This window comes from Brassica napus, chromosome A9 (assembly GCF_020379485.1).
Source record: "Brassica napus cultivar Da-Ae chromosome A9, Da-Ae, whole genome shotgun sequence".
In the NCBI taxonomy this organism is placed as follows: Eukaryota; Viridiplantae; Streptophyta; class Magnoliopsida; order Brassicales; family Brassicaceae; genus Brassica; species Brassica napus.
Window position 1 is genome coordinate 30,552,297 of NC_063442.1, and position 16,661 is coordinate 30,568,957.

General features: G+C 38.5%; 2 protein-coding genes across 2 annotated transcripts; one reads left to right on the forward strand and one right to left on the reverse strand.

The window, feature by feature from the left end:
- Positions 1 to 205: 205 nt before the first annotated feature.
- Positions 206 to 11,803, forward strand: LOC106400254 (small subunit processome component 20 homolog). The gene is given in 29 exon segments (XM_048740914.1): positions 206 to 818; positions 899 to 1,030; positions 1,174 to 1,331; positions 1,467 to 1,511; positions 1,900 to 1,978; positions 2,074 to 2,147; positions 2,239 to 2,345; positions 2,439 to 2,618; positions 2,774 to 2,977; positions 3,053 to 3,230; positions 3,310 to 3,387; positions 3,467 to 3,780; positions 3,870 to 4,062; positions 4,145 to 4,403; positions 4,490 to 4,820; positions 4,913 to 5,093; positions 5,170 to 5,310; positions 5,410 to 5,659; positions 5,734 to 6,141; positions 6,208 to 6,668; positions 6,753 to 6,889; positions 6,973 to 7,154; positions 7,234 to 7,623; positions 7,728 to 7,853; positions 7,980 to 8,045; positions 8,123 to 9,885; positions 9,964 to 10,273; positions 10,433 to 10,651; positions 10,727 to 11,803. Coding segments are annotated over 29 exon segments (7,938 nt in total). The 5' UTR covers positions 206 to 749; the 3' UTR covers positions 11,630 to 11,803.
- Positions 11,804 to 13,621: 1,818 nt separating this feature from the next.
- LOC125578168 lies at positions 13,622 to 16,661 on the reverse strand. The gene is made up of 4 exons (XM_048740502.1): positions 15,836 to 16,661; positions 14,655 to 15,580; positions 13,866 to 14,258; positions 13,622 to 13,762 (listed from the first exon to the last, which is right to left on the reverse strand). The coding sequence occupies exons 1-4, from the start codon at positions 16,659 to 16,661 to the stop codon at positions 13,622 to 13,624; spliced, it is 2,286 nt and encodes a 761-aa protein (XP_048596459.1).

Below are 16,661 nucleotides of genomic sequence, written 5' to 3' on the forward strand. Positions count from 1 at the left end.
ATGTTTTCAATAAAAGGTTATTTAGTGTTAAATAATATTTGATTTTTAATATAATGTTAAATAACACCAAATTTCAAAACTATTAGTGTATACACAGAAAATGTCAGATTACAACTCTATTATTTTTTTTCAATCATTTTCGTATGTAAGAATATAAATTTTTGCACACACATACTTTATGAGGTATTAATATTTGATCAACAATATTTTGATCTGAAACTTAATTCCCTAACACTTGACCAATTTTCTTAAATCATACCCTTTTTATCAATGCATTGTTCAAATATAAAACTGGCAATTTCAAAATCCGAGAACCAAAAAACTTTGAATTAAAGACCAACAACATAACCAAACACACAGTTTCGGTTCTAACTTAACCCAAATGCACTAAATTGAATCGAACCATAATTTTAATAATTTGGATTGATTTTGGTTGCACTGTGAAACTCAGTCGGTTACCATTACTACAAATATTATTTGGCGGTAAAATTGATCGGGTTTCCAATTCTTTAATAGAACCGGCTATCTACCCGGTACGTTTGACCTAGTTATTATATATGGAAATAAGTTTTTTACTGTTTATAACACAGTACTAGTAGTATATAAATATCGAGAAAAAAGGGTCTAAACCTTTTGCCTCCTCATCCAACTCTGCGCGGCTTTCTCTCTTCTTCTGAGTTTTGACTTCATCAGAAGAGCTCGGCATCGAGGGAGCTAACAAAACCCTAAAAAGGTTTAGTGCCGTGATCATGGCGACTCCAGCTGATTCTAGGGCTGTCAAGTCGCTCAACAACTCTCAGGGAACGAATAAATTTGTGGTTCGTCTTCTCGTTCTGTTTCTTGTAATTACCGTTTCAGAAAATTCACTGAGATTGTTTTTATGTGTGGATGCATGCAGTTCAAGAAGGTCGGTGAGAAAATGGAAGACACTAAAACAGAAGTAGTCAATGTCTTTAAGAGCTTGGAGAAGGTGAAGGCTGAGCCTTCACAGGGTTCCACCTTTCTCAAGGATCGCCTCGTAGAATTAAGGGTATGTTACTCTGATCAAAGTTTTAATCTTTCTTCTATAGTGTTGTATCCTACTTACTATATAGTCTTTAATTTCTTTGTTGTATTAAGGGTCACATGTATATATATTTCAGAGAGACATGTAATTTGGTTGGTCAAATGCAGGAACTGAATACAACAGAACATTTTACTAAATTCTATGAAGAGATGTTCCCCTTTGTTCAAACTCTGCCGTTGGTCATCTCGCAAAAAGAAATAGTCTTCTCAAAGCTTGTCTCTGGATTACATATGGAAGCAAGATTATCTCTGGGAGCCTTTCTCGAGTACGCTATCTTCCCACACTCATATCTTTAGTCCAGTGCATGCAAGCAAGATAAGCATGAACAAAAGAACATATCTTTTTCTCTGTAGATGTATAAAGATCATATCTTTCTTACTTTCTTTTTTTTTTTGCGTAGGTTGATTGATGATTTATCGAGAGATCTCTTGGACAGCTTTATTCCGTGAGTATTTATTAAACTTATTTACTCTTTTCAGCTGCTCAATACTCTTTTATGGTTTTTGAAATTGCCACTTATGTATTCTTATAGCATTCCAAATATTTGTGCCTAGCATACTCTGAAAAGTGAATACAGAGTTGTATAAATTATATAATTTAGTGGAAGTTAGTGCTTTGGAAGATCCATTGAAATATTTTTTGAGCTGACTGCAGATTACTCATGGAACACTAGACAATATAGAGTCTTTTCACATATATGAACTGATGCAAATAGTTTACAGAATGTTATAGAAAATTGTATTCTCCTTCCTTCTCTTGCTTCGTTTGTGGTCATTTTGATCAGTTCTTGTCTATATATTCTAACCGATTCCTTCTGTATATTTCTTGTCTAGCTTCCTTCCAAGGCTTGTTAACTCCTTAGTGACACTCCTGAAAAAGGGTGGTCAGAAAGAGCCAGATATTGTTAAGCAGGTTTTTGCTTATGTCAAACATGTTTTACACTCAGAACAATGCTTACTATTACAGATTATTTTTCGCTGATATTCTGGTCCTTTACTTACGTGAAGATATTCGTATCATGGTCCAACATAGTAATGAACCTGCAGAAGTATCTCATATGCGACATCGAACGTGTTCTCAGGTAAGTGGATTAGTACTGTAAATGGTACTGGATCCTACACTGTAGGTTTCTTCGGGGGTTTATAAATTTCTCTCTTTTTCTTTTGATGTAGGGATACACTGGAGCTGAGGTACTACCCCCAAGAATCTATCAACGAATTGATGTCACGTTCTATGGCACTTTTGTTGAGGACTGCACGGGATGAGCAACGCGAGATAGGTGATGAATTGCTTTTTTTTTTAATTTCTTTATGTTTTCTCCTTGTCTATATTAGGGACAGTCTATTTGATTCTTATCTCATGAACGTTACAGGGATCAAGAGGATCATTTCTGAACTTGCTGACCCACTGAAGAAATGTGGAGGAGCTGGACTACTATATCATGTTATGATCAGGGATGCTTCTGAGAAAAGTCTCCATTCCAAAGCTGGGAAAGCTTTGAGTTTCTTGCTGAAAGATTCAACATTGTCCTCTTGTGATGATTTTCCTCAGGGTAAGTTCTCTTTTCTAAACATATGTTAGAATTTTCTTATTTTATAAGTCTAGTGTGTTTTCTAAATATCTCTCTAGTATATCCATTTCCAATAACGTGCATGTGATTAGTTTAGAAACTAGTTGGTCATGGTTTGATGTTGTATCTCATTGCAGGTTCTGGTAGTACAGTAGAAGCTGTGAGTTCAGCTTTGCAAAGAATATGCGAGGCAACTAATGCAGAAGAATTAACCGTTCTGTGGGACTGCTTGTTTAAAGAAACAAAAGAATCAATCAAAAACAAAAACTCAGCTCATTTGACCCGACTCTTGACACTGCTTACTTCAGCTGTTAGGGTTGGGAAAGGTCTCAAAGCTTGTGGTGAGTTATTTCTTATGAAGAACGCATGAAAACACGATCGTATTGCGATTTTAACTCCTTGTCAATGTGTAACAGATTACCGATATTTGGTTGGACTTGTGAGCCAGATTGTGCCAACTTTTATGGATTCCTCTGATGTTCTCAGTAGATTTCTAGGACTGATGTTATGCACCATTGACATACCCAGTGATGTCAATGAGCTGGAATCCATTGCTTCACAATGGACCCCCATTTTTTCGTTGAAGAGTTTAAGGTATCTTTGTTTACATTTTTTTGCAATGCTAAATTCTCTTTTCTTATCTTGCTTGTAATTGATCACGTAATCGTCCCAGTTTGGTGAGTTTCTTGCGGGGGTTGCTAGAGAAGAAAGATGGATTAATAGTGCAAGTCTTTGCCTGTAATATATTAAGGCAAGACTCTTTTTTTTTCAATTACCTCTTTAAAATCTGCCGATCTTTATGTCATTAGTGACTAACTTATGTGTTACAGCTGCATCAACAATATGATTACGGAGTCTTCGGAGGAGGTTATTCCTCTGTTACTATCATTGTGTAAGAAGCAGCAAACTAGTCACGACAAGGTGGATATCGTATATGGATCATTTGAGAGTATTCAGGTCTTCTTGGAAGACAAGATTAAGAAGATTCAAATAAATATAGAGAATACTGGATTAGCTCAAATTGATGAGGCTGAGTTGGCTGCTGTCTGGGGAGCTGTCAATTGTTTTCCCTATTTTAAATTGGATTCATCATTACTGATTCGCTTCAAGAATACTCTGAAACAGCAGTTGGCAGCCTCAGCTGGTAAGTGTTTGGCCATGCCTACTTACACGTTACTATACTGATGTTCTGGATCATGGTCATTTCTTAGAAGTTATCATAATGTTTTTCAGTCAGCGGTTCTAGTGCTCAGGAACTAATGTGGCAGAGCTTACTTGGTTCTGCCTTGAGGTCATGTCTCAAAATCCGTTCTACTGGAAGACTCATCCACAGTGATGTAGAGGAAGTTTTGTCTCTTGCTAAATGTTACAAGTCATGTGTACAAGTGCTGTCTCCCGTAGCCGACTATTTGGATTTTGTGTATAGGTGAGTTTGTATGTTCTGGTGGTTTATTCAGTTTTCTTTTTATCCATGTTCGACCATCACTGATTCGGTTATGAAATTGCAGACCTCAATTAGCAAACGATGATATCTCTAAGCCATGTCCAGAGCTACAAGCAAACAATGCTGAAGATGCCTTTGACATATTTTGTGAAAATTTGCGTCACCCGAACAAAGACGTCCGTCTTATGACTCTAAGGATCTTGTGCCATTTTGAACCTTTGTCTCCTGACCCTTGTGTTGAAGAGCATCCTCCTCCAATGAAGAAGCTGAAAACTGAAGTGGTCCAGAAGTCTCCCTCTAAAAAGAATGATGTCACTACGAATGTGAGTGACATCTTTAGTTCTGTATTCCATAAGCCTTTCCCTCAAATCCTGATTGATTTACTAACAGTAGTATCTATCATCACCAGGTTCTTCAGATACTGAAAACAGTTGGAGAGTCTCGTCCCACATTACGGAGTAAAAAGGATTTGGATGCAGTACGGCATCTCGCTGATGACAGGATACATGATGCATATGTGCCGCTTGTATTCAATGGAATGATAGGGTTGTTTCATACAAATAATGAATCTACTGAAATTTGGGAACCAGCATCTAAGTGCCTTGCGGATCTTATGATGAAGCACACAAGCGCGCTGTGGAATGGTTTTGTTCATTATTTGGGCCACTGCCAACTAAAAATTGAAGCACTCCACATTCATAGAGGGAATGGAAACTACAGCGTTTCACAGAAGCATACTGGTAGGTTTTTCTCTGATTATTTTGTGTCTATATTATTATTTCATCTATCTATCTTTTGTACAGTTCTGATGTTTGCCTTTTTCATTCTGCAGGTCTGATGGAGAGTTTTAATGCATTCATCTCCCCGCGGTTTAATGGTACGCCTACTGCAGATGTAGTATCTCTGTTGCTAAAGACCTTACAGAAAGTTCCCAGTGTTGCTCAGTCTCATACCTCTGATATTCTCCCTCTGCTATTGAAATTTATGGGGTACAAGACCGAAAACCCTTTGAGGTAATCACGTCTCTATATCTTTGAGGTAATTTGCGTCATCTGTTGTCATCATCAACTCTTTCTCTCTACGTTGCAGGGTCGGACTGTATAACAGCGAAGCTTGTAAAGGAAAGGAGTGGAAGGGGTTGCTGGAACAGTCTTTGGCTTTGCTGAAGCTGATGAAGAATCCGAGGTCGTCACGTGTTAGTCAATTTGTAAACGACGTTATGCAGTACAGGTTGGCACCAAATGTTCTTTTGAATATGTTGGAGTAAGGAAATCATCACTGACCTCTTCCTGCATGTTGGTTTGTGTTCTTTGGAAACTGTTTTACTAGGTTCTTGGATGATAATGATGCTGAAATACAAATGAGTGTCCTAGAGTGCCTTGTGCTGTCGAATGACTATTTACTCCCACACCGCCATCGTTTGGAGAATCTGATCAAGTCTAAAAAACTGAGAGAAGAGCTCACGAACTGGAACTTCTCATAGGACATTGAGGAAGCTCACAGATCTCACTTTGTTTCTCTTGTAATTAGAATCATTATGCCAAAAGTTAGGAGTTTAAAAAATTCAGCGTCGCGTGAGGTACATATATTACATACTTCTTTTAGTTTACTTCACTTAGTTCCTTACATTTTTGTTGTTGTTGTTGTTGTCAGCGTACAAGTATTCGTCACAGGGAGGCAGTTCTTGGCTTTATATCTCAGCTGGATGTTAATGAACTTTCCCTCTTCTTTGCATTGTTGATGAAGCCTTTGAACATTATATCAGATGAAGCAACGGACCTGTTTTGGAGCTCCGGTAAAAGCTCTCTGGATTATTTCCAAAGGTCCAAGTTCTCGAAATATATCAACGTGGATGCTCTTTCTACCTTGTCCTGGAAGATGAAATCTGGTTTTCTTCATGTCATCCAACACATACTTGAAGTCTTTGATGTATTCCATGTCCGACCATTTCTAGACTTTCTCATGGGATGTGTTGTCCGGCTATTAGTAAACAACGCTCCAAATATCGATGAAGAAAGTAACAACATTGATAAAGAGATTGTCTCAACAAATCACGACCAGGTAAAATTATTATTTGGTGTTGCTTATCTAAACAAAACATTGTTTTGACACTTTTTGTGTGTGTAGGCTGGCACTTCTCTAAAGCAGTTTAAAGAGTTGAGATCCTTATGTCTGAAGATTATTGCTCGTGTTCTTAAAAAGTACGAGGATTGTGATCTTGGCTCTGAGTTCTGGGACCTATTCTTTTCAGCGGTGAATCCGTTGATCAAGAGTTTTAAGCAGGAGGGTTCCAGCAGTGAGAAACCAAGCTCATTGTTCACATGCTTCTTGTCAATGAGCAAAAGCCCCAATCTCGTCACCTTCTTATGTCGGGAAGAGTCTCTTGTTCCAGACATTTTCTCAATTCCAACAGTCACCACAGCTTCAGAAGCTATAAAGTCCTCTGCCTTGAGTTTCATAAAGAATCTGCTCAGCCTTGAGAAGGACATGGAGGACGATGACCATATGAACAAAGGATTCTTAAACCCATACATAGACGCACTGATTAACAACTTACATTCTCTCTTTCGTGGAGATATTTTGAGAAGGTATGGGTTTCTTCTAAATCAACAGACTTAGTTAATTTCATCTTTGTTTCTACTTCTAAAGAAAAAACTGTGAATTGTGATCAGGAAATCATTCAAGTATCATGGTGAAAGAGAGATCAAGATTCTTAAACTATTGTCGAAACATATCAGAGATGAATCTCATGTAATGAAGTATTTGAACATCTTGCTGTCTTTCTTGGACAAACGTGTGAAATATTCTGGTATGGTTACTCCTTTCATTTCTTGGTAATAATTATATAACATTCACGTGTCTTGTGTGTGTAACCGTCTTATTGTCTTACAGATATTCATCGTGAGGCTTTGCTAGCCATTCAAGACATCACATCGTTGCTTGGGAGTGAGAGTACTAACAAAATTATAGATACAGTCTCTCTTCTGCTTGTTGACGCTAAACCTGATGTCCGATTATGCATTTGTAACCTTCTTGAGTCCCTTGCGAAAATCGATTCTTCTCTAGATCGAGTGGTAAGTGTCTTCTTCCTTTCTTTTTTTATCTTTTGCGTTTGAGATTGTAACAAACTATTGGTTTGTGTCTGTCTTACAGGCAAAATGCGTAAGCGATATGAATGCAACCTCACCCATGAAAGTTGATGACCTTGACTATGAAACGATAATGGATGCTTATGCCAAGATTGATGTGGATTTCCTTAACGAATCCTCGGAGCAGCACATGATGATCATTCTCTCACAGAGTCTATACAACATGACATCAAAAGAAGTTATGCTAAAGGATTGTGCATGTAACCTCTTGTGCACTTTTATTGAATTTTCAGCCTCTTTACTTTGCCAAGAGGCCTCAGCACACTCCGACATTGGCAAAGAGGTTTCAAAATCCGTTGCAAGATGGACAGGCGATCGCGTGTTGTGGATTATGAATAAGTTTATTTTGAAACACATTGGCGATGCAGTAAACAACGGAATCTCATGTGGAAAGGTACAAAGACCCTTTCTAAGTCTGGCATGAGTGAATTTTTATTGCCATGCTGGTGCTCATGGTTTTAGATTTTTTTTTTTTATAAACAAATTATTCTGCTGCAGGGGGAGATTCTTTTGATACGCAAAATGGTGATGAGACTTCCAGATTCCGGGAATCTTTCTGCATTCAGACCTTTGTGCTCTGAGAACGATGACCTTGATTTCTTCAAAAACGTCTTTAACATTCAGGTATGTCATTTTATCAGAATGGATCCTTAGCAGTTTGTATTTGTGTTGTGGTGAGGATGAATCAACTTATAGCTTATGAAAGATGATGGAAAACTTACAATGACTGTTCTTTTGAATGTCTTGTAGGCACACCGTAGAGCAAAGGCAATTAACAGTTTTGCCAAGGAGATCAAAGATAGCAGTCTGCCTGAGGTGATCTCTTTGATTCTTTGATCACTATTTTTGTAGTTTCAATGGACTTGTGACCAATCTCTGCTGGGTTGTTGCAGGGAGTTGTGAGAAAACTCTTGGTCTCAATCTTTTTCAACATGTTGCTTGAGGGACAAGAAAGAAAAGGTCAAGATAGTAAAGGTCGAGTTAAAAAGGGTCAAAATAGTAAAGATGAAAATGTCCTTGATGCATGCGAAGAAGCCCTTGCATCCCTGTCTGCTCATATGAGTTGGACCTCGTACTACGCTCTATTGAAGCGGTGTTTCCGAGAGATGAAGCAGCATACCGACAAGAGCAAGCGTCTGTTGGATCTCGTCTGCTTGATCTTGGACAAGTTTCACTTTGCAGAAGGTGGTGAGGCTCACGAGGAGATTAGGGGTTGCCTTGACAAAACCTTGTATCCAAAGATAACGAAGCTGTTTGATTCTGAGTCTGATGGCGTTAACTTCAACGCCTATGTAGCTGCTGTGAAGGTTCTGAAGCTACTTCCCAAAGAGATAATGGACTCAAAGATAGATTCTTTAGTCAATAAACTTTCCAATTTTTTGAGGGACCCGATGGAGAGCACACGTGAGAAAGCCAGAAAAGCTCTGGCTGCTTGTTTGAAGGAGCTTGGCCTGGAGAATTACTTGCAACTTGTCGTGAAGAAGCTAGTTTCTCTATTAACAAAAGGGTCTGAGGTGCATGTGCTGGGGTACACTGTCAACCACATCTTATCGAAGTGCCTGCCAAGTCCTACTGGGTGGAAGTTGGATCATTGTTTGGAAGATCTTCTTGATGTAGTGGAAGCCGATATCCTTGGAGATGTTGATGAGCAGAAAGAGGACAAGAAAGATTCAATGAATAAGAGGAAGAAGAAAATGGAAACCAGAAAACGCAAGTCACTTGACACTCTGAGATTGATTGCTGAAAATGTAACGTTCAGAAGCCATGCATTGACGCTACTTTCTCCGGTCACTAAACAGCTGCAAGGGCCTATGACTTCGAAGCTAAAATCAACGCTTAAGGATATTTTAAAGCATATTGCAATTGGTCTTGAAGGGAATCCATCTGTTGATCAAGGAGATCTTTTCTGTTTTATATATCACCGTGTTGACGACAACAAGAAGAGTGGTCTTAGAGGTCAAATATCTTCTCAGCCATCCAAAAAGAAAAGGAAATCGAGACGTATTAAAGACACTTCTGGTGCAAAGTCATGTCCACATCTCATCACGGTGTTTGCTTTGGACTTATTGCACAACAGACTGAAGAGAATCCAACCCAACAATACTAACGAAGAGCTAGTGTCGAAGTTGGATCCGTTTGTCAAACTACTTGTTGGTTGTTTGAGCTCTGTGTATGAAGAGGTTGTGTCTTCATCTATTAAATGTTTCACTGCATTGTTAAGGCTTCAACTGCCTTCCTTCAAGTCTGAAGCAGGTGAAGTGAAAACCAAAGTGTTAGCCATTGCTCAGTCTGCAGTGAGTTCCAGTAGTCCTCTAGTGCAGTCATGCCTCAAGCTGTTAACAGCTCTTGTCAGCAATGATAACTTCAAGTTATCATCTGAGGAGTTGAAAATGTTGATTCAGTTCAGTATGTTTTCTGATCTGGAATCGGATTCCTCTGTTGCTTCTCTTTCACTTCTCAAGGCCATTGTGAGAAAGAAGCTCAAAGTTCCGAAGATATATGATATTGCCGACCAGGTTTCAAGGTTGATGATAACACATCAGGATGGATCAATCCGCAATAAATGTGGAGATATACTAGTAGAGTTTTTGGTCAACTATACACCTTCTGAGAAACACCTAGAAGGATATTTTAACTTCTTGCAGAAGAATCTGAGGTATGTATGTGCAATAAGCTTTTGTGAAATTTGGCCCTTTCTTTTTTTCATATAGTAACTGAATGTATCTTTCTCCAGCTATGAACATTCAACTGGAAGAGAAGCAGTTCTTGACGTTCTTCAAAAGCTTATCCATAAATTCCCAGATCCTAGTCCTGGCAAGCAGTCGAAACCTTGTCTAGGCCACCAGTCTGTTGTTCACCAGCAGTCTCAAAACTTGTTTATTGAGCTTGCTCTTCATTTGGAAAGAGAAAATGATCAAAAGTTGCTGGCCAAGATTTGTGTTGTGATTAAGCTTCTCATAGGCTGCATGACTAATTATAAGTCCAGTCTTAAGCTCTCTCTGGGTTGGTATAAGCAGGAGAACTCACGGGTTAGAGGAGCAAAGGTACATGTTATTATGAACTAACTTATAACTTCACATGCTTCATATTAAGTATTTATTGCTTGTAACATTGTCACCAAACTTGGCTGTTTTTGGAGTAATGTGCGTTGCTTCTTGCGGCAGTTGATAACTGTTAATTCATTTGTTTGGATGCATGTGCAGGTATTGAGGTTATTCATTGAAGCCGAGAAAAAGTTTCCAGAGAAAAAATGCAGTATACTGTTGAAAGAGGCTAAAACGATTTTGGAGGCTGCTGTAAAGTTGCAGAACACTGTTGAGGAAGGCAGTATTCCCTTATGGAAGGAAGCATATTACTCTCTGATTATGATAGAGAAGATGCTCACGCGGTTTCCTCATTTATGTTTTCGTGAAGATTCTAAGGTATATGTTTCTTAGAAGTTGTTACCCTCGTTGATCATTTAATGTTTGATCTAATTTTTCTTCTTATTTTTGTAGGATGTTTGGACAATGGTGTTTAAGTTGTTGTTGCACCGACATGAGTGGTTGCAAACTACAACATGCCGACTCTTGCACTATTATTTCAAGAAACTAGCCGAGTCTACGCAAGCTGAGTCTCTTCTTGGTAAGCCAAGTAGCCTTTTCATGGTAGCTGCTTCTCTTTGCTTCCAGTTAAAGCTAAAGGTGGACCGCAACAGAGTCATCAACAAAAACAATGATACCACTGAAGAAGATTATCTGAGAGAGAATCTTGTTTTTGCTGTCACTGGTCTTCATTCAATGATTGGACAAACAGATGATGAGTACTGGTCAAGTCTCGACAGTGACGAGCAAGCGAAGTTCATGGAAGCCTTTCTAGTATTTGATTCAGGGAAAGTAAGGTCTACTTTTCTGTCTCTTACTAGTTCAGGCGACCTGAAAGGCCTAGATGATGTAAGAAACGTATTGGTCGGAAGCTTACTCAAGAGAATGGGGAAGCTTGCGTTTGATGTGGACTCTCATCAGATGAGAATAGTGTTCAACGTCTATAAAGAGTTTGCCTCAAACTTGAATCAGGAAGAGTGTCGCCTCTACGCCTTCAGGATTCTGCTCCCTTTGTACAAAGTTTGCCAAGGGTTTACAGGGAAAGCCATCACAGACGAGTTGGAACAGCTAGCTGAAGAGGTGAGAGACGGTATAAGAGACAAGAGCTTAGGCGTTCAGATGTTTGTGAAAGTTTACAGCGAAATCAAAAAGAGTTTGGAAGTGAAAAGGCAGAAGAGGAGGCGAGAAGAGAAGGAAATGGCGGTGGTGAACCCTGAGAGGAACGCAAAGAGGAAACTGAAGGTAGCTTCGAAGAACAAGGCTAACAAGAAGAGGAGGATGATGAGGAGTAAAATGGATAGATGGTCACGCTCTTGAGCTCCCATAACCATATTATATACAAGTTTATCGTCAGATAACATCAAAGATCATTTGACTATATGCAGTATTTTCTCAACCATTTGTGATTCTTTTTATCAGTTGATTTTCAACTTTAAGCCATCGTTACTTTAATTATTTAATAATTTTGTTATCAGATAACATCAAAGATCATTTTCAACTCCGGGTATTTTCTATATTTCGAGTCGGGTTCTGATATTTTGGGTTGGGTTCGGATATTTAAATTTTAAAGAAAAAATAAATAAATTATTTATTATTTAAGTTTTTTGTATTTAAAATATATTTTAGTTTAACTGGTTTTTTTTTAATTTTTAAAAGACTAACTAAACTATTAGTAGATTAGAAAGACACTAATTTAGTTGTTTTTGAAATTTTAGATGCAATTTTTATCAATGCAAAAAATAAAAGTGATATATATTTTAAGTGAATAACAAATGATTTTGTCCATAATTATATAGCTATGTTTGTTAGTTGATCGCAGCTGAGCGGCTGGAAATTGTTCATCATTTTTTGCTTAACTTGCCGCCAGTGTTAAAACAGAGAATGCAGCGTCAATTATTCAGACGGAATCGGTGGTATTTGTGTCGCCAAATTAAATAGCGTCACTGTTCCTCTTTTCTCTCTTTTGGCTGCGACATGAAAACAAGGATTTCTTCCATTTTTCTTCTTTCTTTCCATTTAAGTTTTTTTCTTTTTTACTTTGTAGAATCAGTCGCTAGACGCTATCGCCGCGATCTAACAACGAACAGGGCTTATGTATATTATCTAATTTTGAGCAATGAGTATAATTAATATAAATATTTTGAATAAAATGAGAAAAGTAAACTAGAAATATAGGGTTAGTTATACTTATGTTTGGTTATCTTTGCATATCCATTCGGGTTCGAATATTACCCGTTCGAATTTAGATATTACTCGAACTGGTGAAATAAGTAATTTGTTTTGTTGTTCTTGAATTACATGATTTTTAGACCGAGCTGGTGAATATATACTTGACAGACATTTATATTTCGAGTTTGCACTTATATTCTATAACAGTTTGATATATTAGATTTGAACACTAACCTGTTAATGTAGTTTTCGGGTGATTTTGTTTTTCAAAATTTTGAGTCTTAGATATGTATCTGGAGTGAAACTAATTTTTACAGATGTCTATTTTTTTAAATTGACACTTATGTAATTCACTGAATTCATAGAGTTAAAAAAAAAACTTAACTCATATCAATGAAACAATGACTGGAACGAAAGCAAAACTTTATAGAGGTAGAAAATAAAATCACTTATGGAGAGTCAATAGTAAACAAATCGAGAGCATGAAACCTAATCGCATTTCGTCATTATACAATTGATGTTGCCTATTTGGTTATGGTAATTTGTGTTAGCCGTAAAACTTAATTTCCTTTTGTGCATATGAAATCTTAAAAATAATTAAATGATATGTATTTTTTTTTTGTCATCAACATAAACAGACTCATACAGACTCTGTAAACCAAACTGGAGGATGTTGATCCATGTGAACGACGAAAGACGGCTGTTTCCTGGCACGACGTGCTAGGGTATCCGCCTTTGTATTTTGCGTTCTTGGTACATGGATAATCTCTGATCGTGAAAAACTTTCCTTCAGGACTTTAAAATCTTCTAAATAACTTGCAAAAGCTGGCCATTCTTCTGGTTCCGAAACCATCTTCACCAATTGAGAACAATCTGTTGCAAACGTAACCTGAAATTGACGTAAGTTCCTCATACATTCCATTGCCCAAAGTAGGGCTTCCATCTCCGCATAGAGAGGAGATAGACTAGCTCGAACATTTCTTGCCCCCATCAGCCCTTCAAAACCTGCTAAAGTGCTGAACCATCCCTGTCCAGAGAAATCATCATTCTCTTTCCAGGATCCATCTGTGAAACACCATCTACCGTGGATTACCGGTAATGTCGGAATCTCTACATGTGTCCCGTTCTTCTGTTCTTTTGCTATCTGCGCTTCGGACCATAGTGTGGATTCTGTTTCTGCCACTTTAAGCGTATCTCTGGGATCCATATCAAGATTGCTAAAAACTTTGCTATCTCTTCCTTTCCAGATATACCAAAGAATCCAAGCAAACTGGTGATCCTCTAATTGCGGAAGCACTCTCCAGAAAAGATAATCCATATTTGTAAAAAGAGACATTGTTGGAAAGATAGTTGGGTTTGATGGTATCTTTGATAGCGCCCAAACCTGACGTTCTGGAAGACATTCAAAAAACACGTGGTTAATTGATTCCTCATCAGCTCCACATCTTGCACAACATATATCACCGTTCATCCCTCTCGCTTTCAAGTTCTTCTTAACTGCTACACATCCTGTAATTAATTGCCATAGAAAATGTTTGATCTTTGGTGGACAATGTGCTTTCCAACAAAACGCCTTTAAGGCATCAACTGAAGGTCCAAATATCACCGGAGGTCGTTCCCTATCTGGATAAACCCGCTCCACCTGATACCCTGATTTGACCGTATATTTCCCATTGTTTGTGAAATGCCAACCCTCTCTGTCAACTCTCTGAGTTCGACTCAAAGGTATACTTTCTATAATTTTCACATCTTGTGGGTCCACTAAAGTCCGAATTGCCTGCATATTCCAAGTTCGCGAAGTAGGATCAATGAGAGAATCCACTGTGAGGTCAGGGTACTGATTATGTTGATTTTTATTGGCTGGTCTCGGGCGAGTGGTTGGGAGCCAGGGATCATTCCATACTGATATAGAAGATCCTGATCCCACCCGTTTGATTAGTCCTTTGCTAACCAGAGATCTAGCCGATGTGATGCTCCGCCAGCCATATGACGGAGAATATGAACAAATCGGTTCCAGGGGTGACGCGTTCCTGTAATACCGACCTTTGAAAACACGAGAGAATAAAGTATTTGACTTCTCTATCAGCCGCCATAACTGTTTACCAAGCATCGCTGTGTTGAAATCAGTGATGTCTTTAAACCCCAATCCTCCTTCCTCCTTACTAACACATACCTTATCCCATGATTTCCAATGCATTCCTCTTGTACCTCCACCTGGGCTCCACCAGAATTGCGCTACTGCATTTGTCAATTTCTTCGCGTTTGCCTTTGGTAATCTATAACAAGACATCATGTGGTTTGACAGAGCCGTAACTACTGATTTGATAATCACCTCTTTTCCACCCTTTGTGAAAAATTTGAAAGTCCACCCGTTAACCCTTTTGTTAAGTCTATTTTGCACAAAGCTGAAAACCTGAATCTTTGAACCCCCAAGATTCTCTGGTAATCCTAAATAAATGCCCATTCCTCCAACATTCTGAATCCCCAATATATCCCTTAAATCTTGTCTAAGTGATTCCTCAATCTTATGTCCAAATTGGATCGAAGACTTATCAAAATTAATGAGTTGGTCGGATACCATCTCATATTCTTTCAGAATTCGGAGAATAGATTGACATTCTTCTCTATGTGCCTTACAAAAGAAAAGACTATCATCCGCAAAAAGCAGATGAGAGATTGATGGACATGCTCTGGCTACCTTCATGCCTGTCAGTTGTTTCTCACGCTCCGCCTTTTTAATATTTGCAATCAATGCCTCAGTACACAATATAAACAGATAAGGGGATAAATGATCTCCTTGTCTTAATCCCCGCTGTGGAATAATGAGACCACGGGGTTGGCCATTCAGAAACACTCGGTATTGAACCGATGATATACATTCCATCATTAACTTAATCCAGTGAAGATCAAAGCCCATCTTTTCGAGTAAAGCCTGGATAAAATCCCATTCTATTCGATCATATGCTTTACTCATATCCGTTTTAATAGCCATATACTTTCCTTGACATGCCTTATTAGTCCTTAACCCATGAAACATCTCCTGGGCTATAAGAATATTATCAGTTATCAAACGGCCAGCCACAAAAGCCGATTGAGTTTCTGAAATGAGAAACGGAAGACACACTTTCAATCGCTGACACAATACCTTCGAGATAATTTTATATCCAACATTACATAGGCTAATTGGCCGCAGTTCCGTCATTCTTGTCGGCCTCTCCGTTTTTGGAATCATGCAAATATTAGTAATATTTAACCTTGGATCCATTTCTCCGGAAACCAAGAAATTTTTCACCATTTCTACCAAATCCTTTTTGATAATATGCCATGAGTGTTGAAAAAAGAGAGCCGTCATGCCATCCGGCCCCGGTGCCTTCTCTGGATGCATCATAAACATAGCCTCTTTAACCTCATTCTCAGTTGCTAGCCTCAGCAATCGTTGATTCATCTGAGGAGTGATCCCCATCGTTACTTCCGCGAGAAAACTTTCAAAATCTGAAGGTGAAGTGGTGCTGAATAAATCTTGGAAATAGTCTACGGCCACTCTTTCCACCTTATTATCCTCTGTGATCCAATTCCCCATAGCATCATGCAATCCAACGATCCTATTACGAACTCTCCTTTGCTTAGTTAAGGCATGATAAAATTTTGTGTTAAGGTCCCCCGAAGAATACCACATATTCCTACTTTTTTGATGCCAATACTCTTCTTCATCCTTATATGCCTCCTGTAATTTCCTAGACACCTCCACTATATCCTCTTGCGATCTTGAATTATCTGATTGGACTTCTTCGAGTGCTTTCTGTAGCTCATTAATTTTTTCCTTTCCATAAGGTGGATTATTTTTCCGCCATTTTGCAATTTCATGCCGACAATTGCTAATTTTTGCCACTATATCATCCTCTTGTTCCACACTATTATCAGACCATCCCACTGAAATAGATTCCATTAGACCCTCTTGTCCAACCCATCTCTTATCAAAACGAAATTGCCCCTTCCTCCGGGTAACTTTATCCTCCAGAAACGCTACAACTGGCCTGTGATCTGACGCCACCATCCCTAAATATTCCGTATAAGAGCAGGGAAATAGAGTATGCCACTCTTCGTTTGCTAGAGCACGATCTAACCGACATCTAACCGTAAACGCCTCTTTTCCTTTTCCCCTTCGCCCTTGCCATGACAT